The sequence below is a fragment of the Vipera ursinii genome (assembly GCF_947247035.1).
Source record: "Vipera ursinii genome assembly, chromosome: 1".
Lineage (NCBI taxonomy): Eukaryota > Metazoa > Chordata > Lepidosauria > Squamata > Viperidae > Vipera > Vipera ursinii.
The window spans coordinates 311,296,991-311,317,736 of NC_139512.1; the positions used below are offsets into that span (position 1 = coordinate 311,296,991).

A 20,746-nucleotide genomic window follows, 5' to 3' on the forward strand; every position below is an offset into this window, starting at 1 on the left:
GTATTTGTTAACTTGATGCCATTTCTCTTATACTGTAACTATTTTCTGAATTGAGATGCAGATAAACGTATTAAATATCAACAATCTACAGTGAGCGAAAAAATTATTTGATCCCCTGCTGATTTTGTACGTTTGCCCACTGACAAAGAAACAATCAGTCTATAATTTTAATGGTAGGTTTATTTTAACAGTGAGAGATAGAATAACAACAAAATTCCAGAAAAACGCATTTCAAAAAAGTTATAAATTGATTTGCATTTTAATGAGTAAAATAAGTATTTGATCTCCTATCAATCAGCAAGATTTCTGGCTCCCAGGTGTCTTTTATACAGGTAACAAGCTGATATTAGGAGCACTCTCTTAAAGGGACTGCTCCTAATCTCAGCTTGTTACCTGTATAAAAGACACCTGTCCACAGCAGCAATCAATCAATCAGATTCCAAACTCTCCACCTTGGCCAAGACCAGAGCTGTTCAAGGATGTCAGGGACAAGACTGTAAATTTACAGAAGGCTGGAATGGGCTACAAGACTATCGCCAAGCAGCTTGGTGCAAAGGTGACAACAGTTGGTGCGATTATTCGCAAATGGAAGAAACACAAAATAACTGTCAATCTCCCTCGGTCTGGGGCTCCATGCAAGATCTCACCTCATGGAGTTTCAATGATCATGAGAATGGTGAGGAATCAGCCCAGAACTACACGGGAGGATCTTTTCAATGATCTCAAGGCAGCTGGGACCATAGTCACCAAGAAAACAATTGTTAACACACTATGCCGGGAAGGACTGAAATCCTGCAGTGTCCACAAGGTCCCCCTGCTCAAGAAAGCACATGTACAGGCCCATCTGAAGCTTACCAGTGAACATCTGGATGATTCAGAGGAGACCTGGGTGAAAGTGTTGTGGTCAGATGAGACCAAAATCAAGCTCTCTGGCATCAACTCAACTCACTGTGTTTGGAGAAGGAGGAATGCTGCCTATGACCCCAAGAACATCATCCCCACCGTCAAACATGGAGATGGAAACATATTTTGGGGGTGTTTTTCTGCTAAGGGGGATGGATGGGGCCATGTACCATCAAATCCTGGGTAAGAACCACTTTTCCTCATCAAGGGTATTGAATTGGGTCATGGATGGGTATTCCAGCACGGCAACGACCCAAATCACACGGCCAAGACAACAAAGGAGTGGCTCAAGAAGAAACACATTAAGGTCCTGGAGTGGCCCAGCCAATCTCCAGACGGTAATCCCATAGAAAATCTGTGGAGGGAGCTGAAGGTTCAAGCTGCCAAACATCAGCCTCGAAACCTTAATGACTTGGAGAGGATCTGCAAAGAGGAGCGGGACAAAATCTCTCCTAAGATGTGTGCAAACCTGGTAGCCAACTACAAGAAACATCTGACCTCTGTGATTGCCAACAAGGGTTTTGCCACCAGGTACTAAGTAAAGTTTTGCAAATATTTTATTAGATTGGATAATTTTTACTAGATAGGTCAATTACATCCCAAAAATTTAACTTATTCATTGCACTGAGGTCAAAACACAAAATTGGAATAGCATTCAAGATGTAGCTTTTAAAAAGCATTTTAACATTTTAAAGCAGTACATGCATCAGAGATGCTCTGCACATTATAAAATTCCAAGTAGCATTTTCAAATAGAAATCAATACAATATCCACAGACAGGTAATAACTGATTATTGACTGATCAGATATATACATTTAGAGCAAAAATCTATGCTTGTATCACCTGCACATCAGTTTCACATTAATTTGTGCAATGAAATGTTTTATATGTTGCGATTTATAATCTGTGATGTAATCCTTATACATATTAATTCCCAGGACTCTATTTAATGCAGTTTATCAAACTTACATTTGGCATCAGAAATATTATGATAAGGAGACCACACAAGCATCCCTCCATTGTCTTTATCTGTGTATTTTGTAGCTCCTGAAAGACAAGTTAATATGTTCAGTACTTCAAAGAATACCTAATCGAGATAATAAAAATATTAAAACGTATTAAGTCAAAGGAAGCATAACCTGATCAATGTTTTATTAATATGCAATTAGACAAAACTATTCTGTATTTTTCACCTTGTCAGTAATGAAACACAGAAACAATGGAAAACTTTTTCAAGTAGCATAGGCTAGAATTCATTCCAATGAGAACTTTGCTTTCAAAAGTCACCACCCCTGGTACATCTAAAATAATTTCATGTGCTGAGCATCTAGAACAGGGTTGTCAAACTGCTGGCCCATGGGCCGGATGTGTCACATGAAAGCTGTGCCCACCCCATTGCCGGCAATGGCAAAATTGTCCCGATACATTGCACGTCACATGACAGACATTGTGAGTTTGACATGTCTGATCTAGAATAATACATTTAATTCTTATCCCTATTATGAAAAAGTTATCTTAAGAAAAAGCTCTTAACACCATGTAAGGGAAGACATAGTTAATGCGTATGAAAGATAGCTGTTATCTATCCTTGCAAAATAATTAACAAGAGGGGTAACAGAAAAAATTAAATCTGAAATACAAACTGAACCTCTTACTTATTTTCCTATGAGGTTGTGGAATATAATGCATTCTTTACATTATATTGCTTCTCAAACCCTTGTCGTAGCAAGTAGCACCATCTAGAAAAGATTATCTTAAAAAGCTATGAAGCTTCATCTCTGGTTACTACTTGGATGGGAAGCCACCAGAAAATCCTAGGGCTTTAGACTAGATTGGAAAGTCAAAAAAAGGCAACAGCAAGCCGCTTCTTTGCTGATATCAAGAAAACAATAAGGACTTTGTAAAGCCACCAGGAATCATTACTAATTCATATCACTGAATGCTATGAGACATGTCCTGAAAAAACGTTGCTTAAAGCAAAATTTTCCAACTCGGAGACTATTCAACCCTTCCTGAAGGATTACCATTAGTTTTCTACATCATTAATAGAAATGCTGTGAAGTGTTAGAGTTGAAGATTACCACTAGCTCCAAATGTATCCTATTATGAGATGAAAATAAAATTGTCTGAGAATAAAAAGCTTTAGGGCCACACTGATGGGGGAAGCAATTTTTTTAAAAATATGTTCACTCATATTATTCACTAAATAAATGTTCTCACACCAGGCAATTGGCAAAAGCAGAGAATGGGCAAAGAAAATGGACATACTTAGGTTTCCACTACTAAATAGTGTCATCTTGCGGGACTAAGCAGGCATGCCTTATCATGGATCTCTGAGATTCAGAAGACCTTGACCCTCTATAGTCTGAAAGGCTGTGAGCACAGGTGTCAAACTCAATCACGTCACGTGATGTATCGTGACATATCACATTTTTTGCCTTTGCGGAGCTGAGGGTGTGGCCTGCATGTGACGCGTATGGCCTGCATGTGACGCGTATGGCCTGCAGGCCGCCAGTTTCACACCCCGGACCTAGAGCATTAGGGCTTTTTTTTTCTCACTATGGCATTAGGGCTAGGATGTTAGGGGAGCTGAAGCTCAAGTATTTATTTTTGTGTAATTAAAATACCTCAGTTTTTCTTCTTTACTTTGGATTATTCTTAATATTGATTATACAGTTTTATATTAGAGTATTATTGATTATTAGCTATCTAGAGTTATGTATCTAAAATTGTTGGCCCTATAATATATTTGAATAAATATTAAAAAAAGAAAAGAAATTACAACTGAATTCCTGATCAAGTAGTCTCTTGGTAGGGGAAACAAAGGGCAGATTTGCTCAGATTTATCCATGCTCATGATAATGCATTATGCCTGTTTCTCCTATATGCATGATTAAAATGCTGACAATACCGTATTTTCCAGCGTATAAGACGACTGGGCGTATAAGACGACCCCCAACTTTTGAGATGATTTTCATGGGTTAAAGTCTTATACGCCGGAAAATACGGGTAAGTAGGAAGTCAGGGCTGCTTCTCAATTAGGTGAAGGTTTATCAAGAGCTTTTGGCCTCGAGATCAGCTTTGCTCTGCCTCGCCTAAACCTCGTCTCCTCTCGCGTTGGCGCCCCCTTCTACTTCAGCCACACGTGCTGGCTGTTTCGGCCAGGAGCGACGAGCATTGTGGCCCAACACTTCGGGAAGGCACCAGGTCTGAAAGAAAGTGGTTATTTCCGTAGGTTAGTTAATGAAAAGGGCGGCGGAGGGCGGGTGGTGGTGGTGAAAGAAACGGGCTCAGCCCTGCGCCGCAAGTTTGAGATTCCCTCAAAGAAAGCCCCGAGTTTCCAAGTAACTAGAAACCAGAAGGAGCCCTGCATGGCACTGAGATCGAGAAGCCCGTTTACCCTCCCCTGCATTTTGCTGTACTTTTCTAAAGTTTTCCAAGAAAATGCAAACTCGGGGTTTTTCCTCCTTTCACTTGCATAAGTTATCGCTGGAGTATACAGAAAGGGGAAAAAGAAATAAAGGGGAAAACCCCCACACATATTATAATATTTATTTTTCAAAAGGCCGCCTTCTACTTCAGGGCGGAGGGGCAACCCCGGGTTGCTGAAGCCCCAGCGCCAGCTTTCCGCTGCGGTCTGCCTGTCGCAATTCCCGAGCTGCACCTTCCCGGGCGGGTGTTGCTGTAGGTCTGGCCACGGCACCACGCCCTGAAGTCGAACTCCCAGGGTCGGGTGAAGCTCAGCTCCGCGCGAACATGTCAGGTCGGCCTCCGCCTGGCTTCCCGTGCTCCCTTGAGCTCTCGTGCTCGCCGAGCGTTGGCGGCTCGGCACGCGCTTAACTCCCGCTCCCTTCCCAAAAAAAAAAAAAAAAAGGGTCTGCTGCCCTAGGATGCCGGTAAGCTGGAGCCTCAGCCTCGGTTGGGCTGGTCGGTTTATTTATGAGGAGGCCGTCTTTCGCCATTCTCGAGCGCTGGATTTGTCCGTTTCCACTAACGTCTCTGCTCCTGAGGATTTACTATTTTCCGGCGTATAAGGCGACTGGGCGTATAAGACGACCCCCAACTTTTGAGAAGATTTTCATGTGTTAAAAAGTCGTCTTATACGCCGGAAAATACGGTAGTTCATTTAGCCTAGTTTAAGCATGATACATAAACATCGGACTGTTGCATCATTAAACTAGAAGCTTGACAATGAAACCACATAAAGTAGAGGAAAAAATAATTGACTCTCCAGTTTAATGAAAGCAAATGAAATCATAGCCCTGTGTTCCTACATCATGCTAACCTAGGCCAAAAATACCAGGTAGCTTACTTGCCATACTCACTCAAGGAAAAGACCAGCAGTCATTGCTTAATCATTAATCTATATAAGCATGATGTGGAAATGTGATAAGAACGTAAGCTGAAAGTCTCCCAATGCAGAAAAGAGAAAGATGAGAAAACAGCAAAAACAAACTTAACATGCCTAAGATAGGATAGGTAGTCAACAAGGCATGGGCAATAGATAGTCAAACCTCAGTCACATGCACCTAATCTAATAGGGATTGAATGCAGTCAGCAATAAAAGTACTAGCACTTGTGATGCTAAATAAACATGAGCATTAGTAATTAAAGATGAAATCTGTTTCCATCCTAAGGTGCTGATATCAAGGATTGTGAGAACAGTGATCAGTCTTTCCCCATTAGAGCAAAAATCTCATATATGTGTTTTAGGATATATAATCACATTTAGGGAAGATCAACCAAAATCAGATTTGTCATGAATTGATGATTTGAATGGATCTATTTTACTATGATTAACTCTGAATTCAACTTGTGGCAAAGATCCTAGGAATGTTTTCAAAACAAGAAAATAAAGATTCCCAAACTCTAATATCTTCAAACTGAGATAAAATCTAGAACACCATAACTACAGAAAACATGAAGTATTTATTAAAGCCGTATATTAAATTTTTTATTAGCTGCTCAATTATGAATTTGAGATGGCAGCCATATAAATTGAAATAAATAAATGTTTTATAATATACATTTATTTATACATTTAATAATGACTAGTTGGCATACAACAGGAATCTGAGTGCGACACGGAATGATTTCTGTGTGGAGGCATCTAAAAATTACCATGATTGGCAAGTCAGTAAATAAAATGATCACATGATCAATGAAGAAAACCAGGACACAAAGGTAGATATAGGTAGTCCTTGGAATATGAGCATTTTTTCAGCAACTGTTCAAAGTTATGATGGCACTGAATGAATGGTACCTATGATGGATCCTCGTAGTTCCAGCTGTTGAAATATCCCATGATCACAATTTCTTACATTTCCAGCTGGCTTCCCACAAGCAAAATCAATGGGAATGCTGTCAGGAAGTTGGAAGTTGTGGTAATGAGCAGTCCTTGCTTAATGGTGGTCACCAGGATTGCCGGAATTGCCACAGCTAAACAGTGTGGTCACGTGACATTGTACTTTATAATGTCACTTAGTGACACAAATCCTGGTCCCAACTGTTGTTGTAGCCTGAGGACTACCTGTATTCTTGCTGAGAAATTAGAATAATATCCTTGAAGATAATTAGTAAAAGAAAAGACATGATAAAACACCCAGCCGGGTTCTGGGCATCTATACTGCATTGCTAAATTATAGTCATACAAAAAGAGGGTAATAAATTTTGTAAACAAATAAAAATAAAATTTGGTCTTAATAGAAGGAAAAGGTAATTATTCTATAATATTATCAAAAACTAACCAGCCTGCAGAATTATTATACTTTTATTTTTATTGTAAAAAATTAATATCAGTATTAAAAATTCAAGGACATTTTACCTGATACTAAAAATTATATATGATAATGTTGAAGATAAAATACTGCATACAATTAATTTAGAAATACAAGATGAAAACTGAAAAATATAATTAAATCATGCAAGAATTATACATTTACTGATTTAATTTACTTTTAATTTTTAATTTTTTTGTTGCAACTTAAACCAGTTCTAGAAATTTAGCATATTTTATTATTGCATGTTGCAGAAAAAACACACCAAATACAAATAGTCCTCAACTTACAACAGTTCATTTAGTGACCATTCAAAGTTACAAATCGCACTAAAGCGATTTATGACTTACAACCATTGCAGCATCCTCATGGTCACATGATCAAAATCTGGATAATTGGCAACTGGTGACTGGGGTCAGGTCATGTCATCACCTTTTGCAACCTTCGGATAAGCAAAGTCAATGGGGAAGCCAGATTCACTTAGCAAACATGTTACTAACTTAAGAACTGTAATAATTCATTTAACAACTTTGGCAAGAAAGATTGCAAAATGGAGCAAAACTCCACAAATGTTTCACTTAGAAACATACATTTTGGGCTTAATTGTGGTTGTAAGTCTAGGATTACCTATAACTCATCTGAAAACAAGGAACTGAAAAACTAAAAGAAAAATGTTGTATATTATGTTCCCTGCTATACCACTGATATGAAAAGCATTCATTTCAAAGGCAAAACAAGGTGAGAAAAAAGAGGGAATAATATTTGCTATATAATAAAGTGATTAGCTGATCATTTCAGTTTTTCTGAACCTAAAATACTACCAGCAATTTGACTTCTGAGCCTTTTAAAAACTTTTAGCATATCATATAAATCCAACATCATAATCTAATTTGTGCGGAATAAACTTCATTGTCCTTTTGTGGTTTGTTAATTTGTTAATTGTTATTAATAACCATGTTAATAAAGTATTAATATTTGTTAAATTGATGTATTTCCAAGAACAATCCAATTTTTTATCTTAATTTGAAAAGAACCTTTTAGGAAACATTTTATAATGATCTTTCCATTTATTCAACTATTTCAGAAAAACGCCACAAAGAACGGTGTTGTAATAGTAGTAGCTCCAACAGCAGTAGAAAAGAGAAAAAAATAATTTTCCACACATTTTCTGGGTTTTTTCAGGATTTCCCTACCTTTCGCCTGGTCCTAGCTTCCCTGCAAGCCTTCATAGTGAAGGCTTTTTTTAAATAAGTTACCAAAGAAAATTCTTCATTTTCCCATTTTTTTTATTAAATAGCAGTTTAATTCTATGGTAACAATACTGGCATATATTTTATCATTCAGATAATTTGATTTCTTCTTAATTAACTGGTAAATTTCTTTTTGTATTTTGCTTGTGTCCCCAGGTCATTTTGGGTTCTTTCTTTTGACCAAGTGGAAGTACTGTGTGCCTGTCCTGATATAAAATTTGGTCCGCACCCCCCCACCCACCCCCGCAATAACTAACCTGGAAGACACAACATCTGCAAACCGTGTTCTCTTTGTGACACATTGGACACTTTACAATGGAAACTGAAAGAAGTTCTTTTCCCTTCCCTTCCCTCATATCTCCAGCTGACATGAAAGCATTTACCAGAGCCTCCCCTTAACATGGAATGGTACTAGGCCAGTGGTAGGCAACCTCGGCTGAAGTCCATGAGTCATAAAAGAGCCGAGGTTGCCTACCCCTGGCCTAGGCCTTGAGGGGAAAGTAAGAATGGTAGGTTTAGTCTTTTTTTTTTGAAATTTGCTGATTCTGCACATACATGTTGCATGAGCACATTCAAAGGGAGCTTGACTATCAACTTGGTCTCCGTTCTGACATGGCTTCAGTGATCTTCCAGAACAGTACTACTCTCATGTTCAAGAGTAGCCTAAACAAAAGCTGATAGGCACAGCAGGAGTTTCACCATAAAGCAACACAGAGAACTTCTCTCTTTTTCTTCCCTCTCTGCAACTTTTCTCGTCCAAGCCTTGAAGCTGAGCTCCCCACTCCCCCCAAGGATGCAAAAGAGAGCCCAATCTGGTAAGAGTCACTTTCTTACTGCCCAGTGTAGAATAGTTCTGAAATCACAACAAAAGCTCGAGAGAAAAGGCATATACCCTATACCACCCAATAGATACCATGCTGATAGGTATCTTTTGATCGTGTTACCAAAAGGACTCACTTGATGAAACATATCAGATTACAAATTGCCACAGCTTGTTGTCTGCTTAAAGGAGAAAGCATTATTTTGTCAAGGAACAGCTAAGGGCAACTTTAACTATCTCGGGTATGGGTCGAGATGAGAAGAAGAAGAAAAAAATGCCAGAGCATGTTCATGTCATGGGTAAGCGCAAATGAAGAAAATATCTTTAGGTAACATGTCATCCATCTCAAACCGGGTGATTTCTCATATGAAAATGTTTAGACTTTGATATTTCAAATTCCCTACTGAACAGAAAAGATATGAGTAATATAATAAAATTATTATAAAATATTATATGAGCTCTGGTGGCGCAGTGGTTAGACTGCGTATTGCTGGCTGACTCTGGTCACTGCTGACCAGCTCAAGGTTGATTCAGCCTTCCATCCTTTCAAGGTCAGTAGCTTGAGGACCCAGATTGTTGGGGGCAATATGCTGACTTTGTAAACTGCTTAGAGAGTGCGATAAAGACTATGAAGCAATATATAAGTCTTATTGCTATTGCTATTCAATCGATACTTTTCTACTAGGGAAAGTAAACTGGGTAAATGTAAAATTTAAATAGTAGAGAGAATTCAATTAAAGAAAACAACTAGGTAAAATACATAAAAACCAAATTCATGGGTTTAATCTATTGAGCAAAAAATAGAAAGTAAACTTAGGGAAAGAGAGTACATGAGAAATCAAGACAATTCTTCTAGCCTGGCACACTATAGGCACCAAATACTAATAGCAATCCATTCTTAACATGTTCCATAAATCTTTAATACCAGTACCACTGCTCAAGAAGCACTGTAGTATAGATAGGTAGCTCAATATTCCCAGCTCAATACCTGGGAAGATTCTGGAAAAGATAATCAAGCAACGAATCAGCAAACACCTAGAGGCAAACAAAATCTCTACCAAAAGCCAACATGGGTTTGTCAAATACAGATCATGCCAGACAAATCTTATTGCATTCTTTGAGCAGGTGACAAAATTAGTGGACCAGGGGAATGCTGTGGATATAATTTACTTGGACTTCAGTAAGGCATTTGATAAAGTAGACCACAACCTACTACATGATAAGATAGAAAAATGTGGGTTAGACAGAATCACCACCAGATGGATTCCTAGCTGGCTGACCGGCCATACTCGGCATGTGGTCCTCACTGGAACTGCAACTACATGGAGGGAAGTGTTTAATGAGGTGCCCCAGGGCTCTGTTCTGGGCCCAGTGCTCTTCAACATCTTCATGAGGGACAGATGGAGAACTCATCAAATTTGCAAACGACACCAAGCTGGCAGGAATAGCCAACACTCCAGAAAATAGGGTTAAGATGCTCCAACATGGAGCTGTGAATGCTCCAACACTGGAAATTTTTAAGAAGGGACTGGACAGCCATTTGTCCGAAATGGTATAGGGTTTCCTGCCTGAGCAGGGGGTTGGACTAGATGACCTCCAAGGTTCCTTCCAACTCTTATCATCATCATCATCATTATAGATACAGAAGGATCTTGACAGAATTGAACATTGGGCGCTATCTAACAAAATGAAATTCAATGGTGAAAAAGTAAGGCTCTACATTTAGGCAAGAAAAAACAAATGCACAGGTATAGTATACCTTGCTCAATAGTAGTAACTGTGAGAGGGATCTTGGAGTCCTAGTGGACAATCATTTAAGTATGAACCAGAAATGTGCTGCAGCTGCCAAAAAAGCCAACCCAGTGCTAGGTTGCATTAACAGAGGGATAGAATCAAAATCACGTTAAGTATTAATACCACTTTATAATACCTTGATAAGGCCACACTTGGAATACTACAAAGAAAAAAAGATGTTGAGACTCTAGAAAGAGTAGAGAAGAGCAACAAAGATGATTAGGGGACTGGAGACTAAAACATATTTTAAAATGACAAATGATAATCCTGGAAGTTAAGTTGGTCAGAGAGAAAAAGCTATTAGATAAGTTGTTGTCATCTACTGCTATTTTCTTATAAATATCCAGTTCTGTGAAATTATTAATCAATTGACTCAATAAGTTTTATGGAATACATAATAAACTTAGGTGATTATGAGTTGTTTCACACTTCAGCCGTCAGCAACCTATCTGATGAATTGCATACATAGATTATGTTTCTCTTATAGTTGAGACCAAATGGATGAATTGTAAACAAATATGACAATCCCAAATTATCTACAACTATACTAAATAGGAACTCTATCATACAGGAACAATAACAGCTGTGAAGTGCCAAATGACTTTTGTTAAATGTCTAAACAGCATATCAAAGAAACTTCTGGGGACAAACAAGAAACACAACAAACCGAGAATGGACAATACTTCAATTGCAAATTCTTCTTTTACTAGTATTGTTTAGAGTATTACTTAATTTATATTACATATGCAAAAGTAAAAAGCAGTTTTAAAATCAAGAATCCAACCACAAATTCTGTCAACCACTGACAATATTTTAAAATATGACAAATAGAAACAAAAGCCAACAGTATATATGACATGTACAACAAAACTAAACTTGAAGCTTTTTATTGTTGAGACAATTTTCTAGCTACAAAATTAAACATTTATAATTGACAAGTTTTTAATAGCAATAATGAAATATTTCTAAAAAAGAGAAACAGTTTGCTTCTTTTTTAAAACAAAAGATTCAGAATCACCATGGAGTGAAGTAATAGTTTCAAGAGAAGGGCGCCATTATGGCAGCAGTAATCAACTGACACAGATTGTCCAGGTCTACGGAAAATAAGAGTTAGTAGTGCTTCCTTGTAGATATGGCTAGAAATAAGACTATATTTGGATAATAGTGATGCCCTGCTAATACAGTACATGCAAATTAAGACTAAGTCAGTGTCAAGAAATGCAAGTTTGTCTATTCCATCATCACATGGGGAACAGAAGTATTACTTATTATATTGAAAACTTCATTACTCTCCACTTTTAAATATTGGAAAATCAAGGAAGCATGGTTTTCCAATATTCTTGGAATAAAATACTCTTTTCAAACTACTGTAGATGCAAGACAGGTAAGTTTTTGAAAATTTAAAATCCTTTCTTTCTTACTTAGACAGGAAGACCCACCTTCTCCATACATAAGGCCTGCTTATTTCAACTTCCAAACAGCAAAAGCTGGCTCTGCAAACCTTCAGTGACCATGAACAAGCTGCACAAAGCCTTGGGGGAGGGGTGCCAAAGAAACTCCTACACCTTTAACCTTCACCAAAGCAACTCTCCTCCTTTCACCCTCACATAATATTCAACAGAATGCATTCAATTACATTGCCATTATAATGAACACATGCAATAAGCTCCCATTTTTGAAAATAGCACAGAGATATCAAGTTACAATTTTAAATATATATATATATATATATTTACCAGGATCAAAGTCAGGGATGCGAGCTTGATAGTCTGCTCCGACCCTCATTCCTACATCTGCAATGGAAGAAAAAATAAATGCATCTCTTAGAGGGGCGGAGGAGAAAGGACGCCTTTCTCTTCAATGATTGAAGTATAGTCATTACAAATTAAAATGTGAAGATTGTGATCGAGAAGCATCACAGACAATGCAATAGACAATTACCAATAAGCACAAGCCTTGCTGCTTTGATAGCCTCAAAGCCTTAGAACAAGTAGAAAGAGAGAAAGAAGAAAAAAAAGAGATTACTCTCCTCCCCCCCCATATACACCGGAAAAAGAAATGCCTACTTCCCTTTAACATTCCAGGTATGGATTAATTTCCAGAGAGGCAACAATTGTGTTAAAAGAAATACAGAAAGAAACAGAAACAGTCCCCTTTACTTTATTGTGCTGATACAGCACAATGTTGCGTGGGTGTATGTATCGAATGCATTCCTAGCAGAGAAAAACAAGACAGAAAGGGCTGCACGTAGCTCGACCTGCGTGCACCACACTTCATGGCAATCCTTCTTTCATAGTCAGACACCCACAACGTACTCGTTCGCAAGGTTATATGCCACTAAACGTGTACGGTTGTTCACACACGTAAAATGCCATGCAGTACCGCGCCTGAACTGCGGTTGCATTACACGTGTGCCCATTGTGAAAATGCACACCCACTCTCCACGGGATAGACGGATGATGGACAGACGGACAAACAGACACACACACACACACACACACACAAACAAAAATAGCGTGCGCGCGCCCGAGGGAAATAGAGAACGCGAGCGCGTACACCTCTACACTCACGTTATCCGCACCCTGTAGACCCTATCGCGCGCGCACCTCACACTCTTTTGCACGAGCGCGCGCGCGCATGCTCGCGCATACACCCCAACACAGACTATAGAGGCTCAGTGCAGTCGCCACAGCCAGCCAGTACAGAGGGGCGACGTAACTAGGCCCAAGTCTACCCGCTCGGAGAAAAAGGGTGGGGGAAGATAAAGCCCGCACCGTGCTCGTCGCCGCTGTCACCGCCGCCACCGCTGCCGCTTTCCGGCTCGTAAAAGTTCCCGTTGGAACCGGGGCTGCTGCCGCCACCGCCGTTCTTGGTGCCGTTGGGGGCCGCCCTGTTCTTAGCGCCCACCAGGAGCTCGGCTCCTTTCTCCATCATGCCCGGCATGACGGCTACCCAAGAGAGGGGCGGCCGGCGGTGGCAGCGACTGCCGAAGGGGGGGAAAGTTAATGTGGAGCCGCCATGTTGGTGCCCCTTTCCCCCGCCCCCCCCCCGCGGCTCGGGCCGCCGCGGCGCCGGCGCCTCCTTCGTTCTCCCCCCCTCACTTTACTCGTCTCCTCCGCCCACGGGTAGGGGATCCCTCCGCCGCAGCCCAGCCGGATCTAGCCTCACACGTTGGGAACGTTCGGCGAAGGCGGTAGCGGCGGAGCTTTGCTGCTGTCTTCTGCCGCGCGCAGTTGGCAGAACCGCTCCTTCCGCGGCTATCTGAGCGCCGCTTTATAAGGCTCTTGCTGCTCTTCGGTTACCGAGCGCCGAGACTGCTTTCCTTCAGCTCGGCGGAACCCCTCGCGTGAACCCGGTCGTGCGCACGTTGGATTCTCTCTTATCGGAGGAGGATGTGCTCCCGGGTTAAATAGAGCTTGCACCGCCGTTTTGAGCGTGCCTTTGGCAATTGTGGATTGATGTTCTCTGCTCTCATTCCGGCACTTTTTTCATGGCTTGTGAAATTTGTCACCCTGTATTTTTATGCTTCACTGTTTTAAAGTGTGAGGCGTAAACGTGATGCGATTCGGGTTATTGGCACGATGAAAGGGGAGGAAGATGAGGATGAAAACTTCTTTCATATTCCAGGGGGTAGTGAGAAGGGAGGGGGGGCGCAAACATTCTGGGGGGAATCCTCTGGGGTTACAGGAAAATTATAGTCACAAAAATACTCTGGACTTTTTGAAGTTAATGCTTAAGCAGGTGTCCTTTGGGCTGACTTAACTGTAATTTCAACATTGCTGAATGATTACCACGTGTGAAATGAATCAAGTGGGTTGGGATCCAACTATTCAGGGTAGGAACTCAAAAGTAACCCAGGCAGATGCCACCTAGTCTGCTTGAACTCGGCCCCCAAAGGGAAACACACCATTTTTCTTGCTAAGTAGTTCCACTGCCAAACTGTTCTTGCTATTATATTAGGAACAGATTTTATTCCTAATATTCCATATGTCATTTTATAACTGAAACCATTTTATGCATCTGGCACTCGGTGTTTTGTCTGAGCAGTTGACAACTCCTGGCTGATCTTGTTTAGGCTTTGAAACTAAGCAGAATTGGTCTCGCATATATTTTACCTTTCTAGAAGATCTCCAAAGGAATGGCAAAGATGGAGGCTAGTCTGGAGAGACAAAACACATGAAGCATTATTGATGAAAACTGACTTTCTCTCTGAATTCCCCAGAAAACTAGTGTGGAAAGTCAGCTCCCCAGAGAAGGAAATATTAAAAGGGTGGGAAAATACATTTCCTAAAAAGAAGTTAAAGAGGCAGAAAAGCATGCCCAGGTTTTCTTAATAGCCCCACGTCTCCCTCCCCCAAGCAGGAACCAACTATAGAAATGCAGATGTAAATCATTCAGGAAGGTTGAAGCTAAGAAGACTTCAGACATCTAAAATCTACATACCCCTGCCCCAGGGAGGTGGGCTGGGACAGACAACCAGCAAGAATCCTGGAGGGGCACACCTAGGCTCAGGACAGAATACGTGTCAAAGGAAATACAAAGCTTGAAACAGGAAACAACTCCAGACAATAGAGTCCAGGGGGTATAAAAACCCACTACCCGCATGTGCTCAGCCCTTCTTTTTCTGTTGGATCCATCTTTCTGTCTGGCTTTCCTCTGCAATAAACTACAACCTTCTTCCCAAAGCAGTCGCCATGTTTATTCCCCGCTTGGAGGAACCATGATGAAGACTTTTCTTCCAGCACTAGGAAGTTTTTCCTGGAGTTTAGGCCATTAAAGCCTGACTTTTACAGCTGCTTGGTCTAAATGAAAGAATGGATGTAGTGAAAAACAGAAGGCTTTTGGAGTTAGAATGGTTTGAGATTTGGGTGGCATGGATATCTAAAGTACAATAAAATGAAGATTAATGCAGCTTTTAAAATTCATTTTGTTAGATGTGCCAGCTTGAGAATATGAAACATACAACCCTAGGCCCGTGATGGCGAACCTATGGCACGGGTGCCATAGGTGGTGCGCAGAGCCCTCTCTATGGGCATGCACGCCGTTGCCCCAGTCCTAGGCCTTCAGCTGGGTTTTATAAAACCTTTTCGCTTTAGGCCTCCGCCACTGTGTGCAAAAAAAGGTTCAATCAATCAATTTCAACTTCTCGCGGGGAAAAAAAATGTTCTCGCAAAGTTGGAATTGATTGATTGAACTTTTTAGTCCCACCCAGTCTGCTGTTATCACTGCAGCCATCCCCACCCAATGGGCCATTCCCATCCAATGGGTCACACCCACCCAAAGGGCCATGCCCACCCAGCACTCAATGATACATAAGAGGGTTTTGAATTGCAGTTTGGGCACTCAGTCTCTAAAAGGTTCGCCATCACAGGCCAGGGGTAGGCAACCTCGGCTCTTTTATGACTCATGGACTTCAACTCCCAGAATTCCTGAGCTAGCATGGCTGGCTCAGGAATTCTGGGAGTTGAAGTCCAAGAGTCATAAAAGAGCCGAGGTTGCCTACCCCTGCCCTAGGTAAATCCCTTGGATCTCAGCACAGGAAGCATTTTATAGAATAGAAATGATGACTAGACATAAATGATTGGTTTGCTTTGATGCATTAGAATTTTGTTAAGGAGAATGTAAAATAAAAACGAGAGCTCATGGTAAAAGTATATTCTGGTTAGTGGTAATTATTAGAAAGATTTAAACTAGATAAAATAACTTGGATTTTGAACAATGTAAGATGAATTTGAAATGGAATTATGTACAAATGATGTTATTACTAAAATGTATCAACTTTTTATTGAAATATGAAATAGAAGAGGAAGAAGTGAAAATGTATGGTAAAATGGGCTAAAACGTTGGCTACAATGTAAATTGGATCAGTGGGAGAAAATATGGTTGAAAGGATTGAAATTTACACTATGTCATGATCTTAAACATAAATTTTATAAAAGGTATTGTTGGTACATACAACAACTATCCAGAATGTCTAAATGTTCTTCAAACTTATGCTGGAACTATAACCAACAAGAAAGGACACGTTATGGTTGGTGGGCAAGTAAAAAAGCCAGAAAATGTTGGAATCAATTACATATAATAATACAGAAGATTCTAAAGACTCATATACAATTGAAACCTGAGACTTTTATTTTGGGATTCATTTATAAGCTGGAAAAAATTATGGAACTTTATCATATATGACAACTGGAGTAAGATTGTGTAATACACAAAGCTTAAAAAAAATCAACTTTACCCATAAAGGGGAAATCAATAGTCAAGATGATGGAACTTGCTGAGATGGACAAATTGCTTTAATTAGTGATGAGACATTGCTTAGGTTTAATAATGATTGGAAACCTCTTATTATTTTTAAAATATCTTTATGAAATTTCACAATCAAATATCAAAAGACTAACATAAAAGGGAAAAGGGAAAAGCAAAACAAAATGACAAAAATTCATCAAACTTATAACAAAGATGACCTTCGAGTTTCTTTTAGTCCAGAAATAATAACAACAACTTCTCTAGCTTTAAACAAATGATGCTAATCTTTAAAATAAAATACTAATAAACATTCTAAAATATGAATATTCATAAGATATTCTCTTAATAGTAAGAAATTTAATCAAGTTAAGCAAAACAGTCAATTTCAGCACTGGACTAGCTCCATTAATTTCAGAACCCATTCTATATTTCTCTTTCCATCTTTGGGCATATAGCAACCTTGCTGCTGATGTCATATATAAAAACAAAGTGCTAGGTTTTCTTTCCAACATATACTGATAACTGCTGTAAAAGAAAATTGGAAATATTTTTATAATCCTTTTTTTCTTTGATTTTTGCAATTTTGTCTTTCCTCTTTTCTTTGCTTTTTTCATTCTAAAATACTAGTTTTTATTGTAGTGTTGTAGTTTACTTTGTTGTAATATGATTTTCTGGTCTGTTTACTGTACCTGTTTATTGTCACCAGTGTGAGATTCTGAATTGGTTATTTTTTTATGTAGACTTTACTGTATGAATAATTCCTAACCTTATTTTACAGAAGTGGACATGTTAACTGCTCAAAGATGGTGATGATTTGATCAACATATAAGCCCAATAAATAACTTATTGTTGTAAAGAAAACTTCAGATTTCTGGTAATTCAATCAGTAGAAATCAAACTAATTTGAGAATATGCTTCCTAATCTTGGGATGTTGTGATACTCTTTCAGCTATTGGTTATTGTATCTCAAAGTTAAAGATGCATAGATTGCAATCGTTCTACATAGTTTACAAGCTCATTAATATCTTTGCTGTTTTATTGACCATTCCATTTAGTCTGAATCCTTAAAATGTCATTCCAGATATAGACAAAGTCTCCGAGATGATATCTGACTAGTACAAAATAGAGTATAACTACAAATATTTGAAGAATATTTCTGAATCCCTTATGCAGTTTGGAAGATGAAATGAGTCTTGATTATCTACTTTTCCAGAGACTGTTGAAGATAAAATGCTACCACATACTATACTCAAGACCCTAGCCAGTGATGGAAGTTGTTACTGCAGTTTTTAAATTAGTAACATAGTTGTTAAATGAATCTGGCTTCCTCATTGACTCTGCTTGTCAGAAGATCACAGAGGATGATCACATAACCTTGAACACATGACCACAGGTTACAAATGTGAAAAATGGTTGCTTTTTCATTGCTGTTGTAACTTTGAATGGTCACTAAATGAAATATTGTAAGTTGAGGATTACCTGTAGTTAAGTGCTGAATGCAACCCAGTTAAACAGTGTTTTTTTTAAAATATTATCAACCAACTGGTAGCTAGTATAGGAATTTTAGATATGCTTATGTTTTCTTAAATAGACCGTGATAACTTAAGGTATACATTCACACATGCATACAAAAACATCAATTTGCATTATTTAGTGTAATTACACTAATTGATGTATGCTAAAATGTGGTTGGTTATGCTATACAACAGATCAGTGGAAACAAAAAAAAGCATGTCGATTAAAACCATTAAGATGATCAGAGGGAAAATGTACGAATTGCCCTCCTGTTGCTGAAAAAATGATGGCATTAAATATAACCTCAAGATATCTGGCAGTCTGAGGGGAAATAAAAACTGTTCTTTTAGATTTGAGTTTAATGGGAGGAAGAAAACAGGTGATAAAAATTGTTAGTCATATGATTACAGCCTAACTGGTTGGGTTGGCAATATATAAGCCATGATTTGTAATGTATTGTATCCCTTTAAATGTGTAATGATTGGCCAACGCTGTGTTCTTTCAACGGCCATAAGAGGGAGCTAGAGACATAGCTTCTCTCTCTCTGTGTTAGTTACTCTGTTACATTGCTTGCTGATTATTGTTGATTGTCGTTTTGCTACTGTTTGCTAAACCTGAAGAACTGTGTTTTTGACTTTTGGACTGGTAAGACGACTTTGTATTGGATAACTCTTGAACTGTTGATATCTTCTCTGTACCCGTGTATGACCTGGACTGTTTATTCTTGACTTGTGCTACTCTTAAAAGTAAAGTTTTTTCCTTTTTTTACACGCCTCAGTGTATCAGTGTGGTTGCTGTGCAAAACCTGGTTACTCTCAGTACCACTTCTTTTGTGCATTCTCCTTGTTGGCTCAGGAGATATTCTGCACAAACCCTGTCAAAAATAATTCAATTTATGAAATGTTGATTATATTTTGAATATTTAACTTTTTTAAAAAATTACATGTTTGGAATGCTTTATGGAGAAACATTTGAGTGTAGACCTGAGTTTGAGCTGCCCAGAGTTGTTTAAAGATGGGCAGTTGTATAAATATTTTAAACAAACAAACAGACCAGCTGATAATATAATAATGATGACAATTAGTAGACATTACTGCAATCTTGTATGTTACATATTTATTGGAAAATCTATAATAATTTCCTTTTAAAAAAAACGAGTTATTGAAACATATAATGTAGACATTTTAGTTGCAGATATTCTATGTTAAACAGATATTCTGTGCCGGTATCAAGCTGATTCCAGTGTTAAATTAAGTCAGAATTTACAGCACAGGACAGAAATCAGAAGGCTGCTTCTTTGAACTATAACTGAATAATCCTATAAACTTGTCTGTATTTATTCAATGGTCAGAGATTGTAATGAAATGTGCAGATGACCTTGGGGAATGAGGAAAAGAGAAGCAGTCTAGGAAGCAATCAGACAAAAGAGGCAGCAACCCCCAGTGACTTAACGATCAGAGAAAGTAACTCATGATCAAGTCCTAATGGATCAAGCAGTTAAATGTGTTGGCGGGAAGTTTGTTGTACTTTCAGATTTGCAAGATTCTATTCAGTGCTTTTTTTGTAAAAGAAAAAGGTGCCGGAACTCACACATGTCATACAACTCGCCTTGCCTACCCTACAAGGTTCCATCCAAAAAAGGTGCCGGAACTCCGTTCTGGGCGTTCTATGAGAAAAAAAGCCCTGATTCTATTAATGTAGCCTTGATATAAAGAAGAATTACTTAATCTAGCCCGTGTGGTTTATCTAGAACATCTGGGTAGCATTAGGTTATCTATTCTTGATTAAATATGGGGGGACTTCTGAAGCCCAAATAGCTTCTGTCTTACCCATTCTAATGTGTGTTCCATAAGAACATAAAAAAGATCTTGCTGGATCATGTTAACGCCTTTTCTAATCAATGTTCTGTATGAAACAACGACACTGGATGCTTCTAGGAAGCCTCCTGCTAGCCAAGAACATAGCAAAGCTCTTCTATTATATCCTATATTATGTCACCTTTTCAAGATAGGCCAGGCCAGGGAACAGACAAAGATTACTGGCACTCTATTGCTATAATGTATAGTATAATAACAGGATCTGGAAAACCTGCCAGGGTATACATCTTCCCCTTCTTACACCAAATAAGACTTAAAGCTGGGTTATTTTGATTTTTTTTCTCACCCTTTCTTTCCCCAGGACTGAGATGTTATTTACTTAAAGATTCTTTCATTCTTTCTTCAAGGCTATTTCAGTTCTCTACATATTAAGACAGGGAGGAACTTAAAATTACTCCACGATTTAATTAATCAGGGCAGTTTCAAAACATTGAGGTGAGGGCTTGAAATGATTTTTCTCATGTCTGCATCTATGGTATGTCAAAACTTTAAAAGGTCCCTATTTAACTTCCTTTTCTATCACTCTTACCATGGGACCCCTCTTTTCCATATTTCAATAA

General features: G+C 38.9%; 1 protein-coding gene across 1 annotated transcript in view; it reads right to left on the minus strand.

Moving 5' to 3' along the window:
• RCOR3 (REST corepressor 3) overlaps positions 1-13,576 on the minus strand; it is a 29,896-nt gene extending 16,320 nt beyond the window's left edge. Inside the window, exons 1-3 of the mRNA XM_083367679.1 lie at positions 13,320-13,576; positions 12,282-12,338; positions 1,874-1,951 (exon numbers count right to left, since the gene is read on the minus strand). Coding sequence (XP_083223805.1) covers positions 1,874-1,951; positions 12,282-12,338; positions 13,320-13,488 — 304 coding nt within the window. The 5' untranslated portion in view covers positions 13,489-13,576. The remainder of the gene's footprint in view (positions 1-1,873; positions 1,952-12,281; positions 12,339-13,319) is intronic.
• Positions 13,577-20,746: the final 7,170 nt, after the last annotated feature.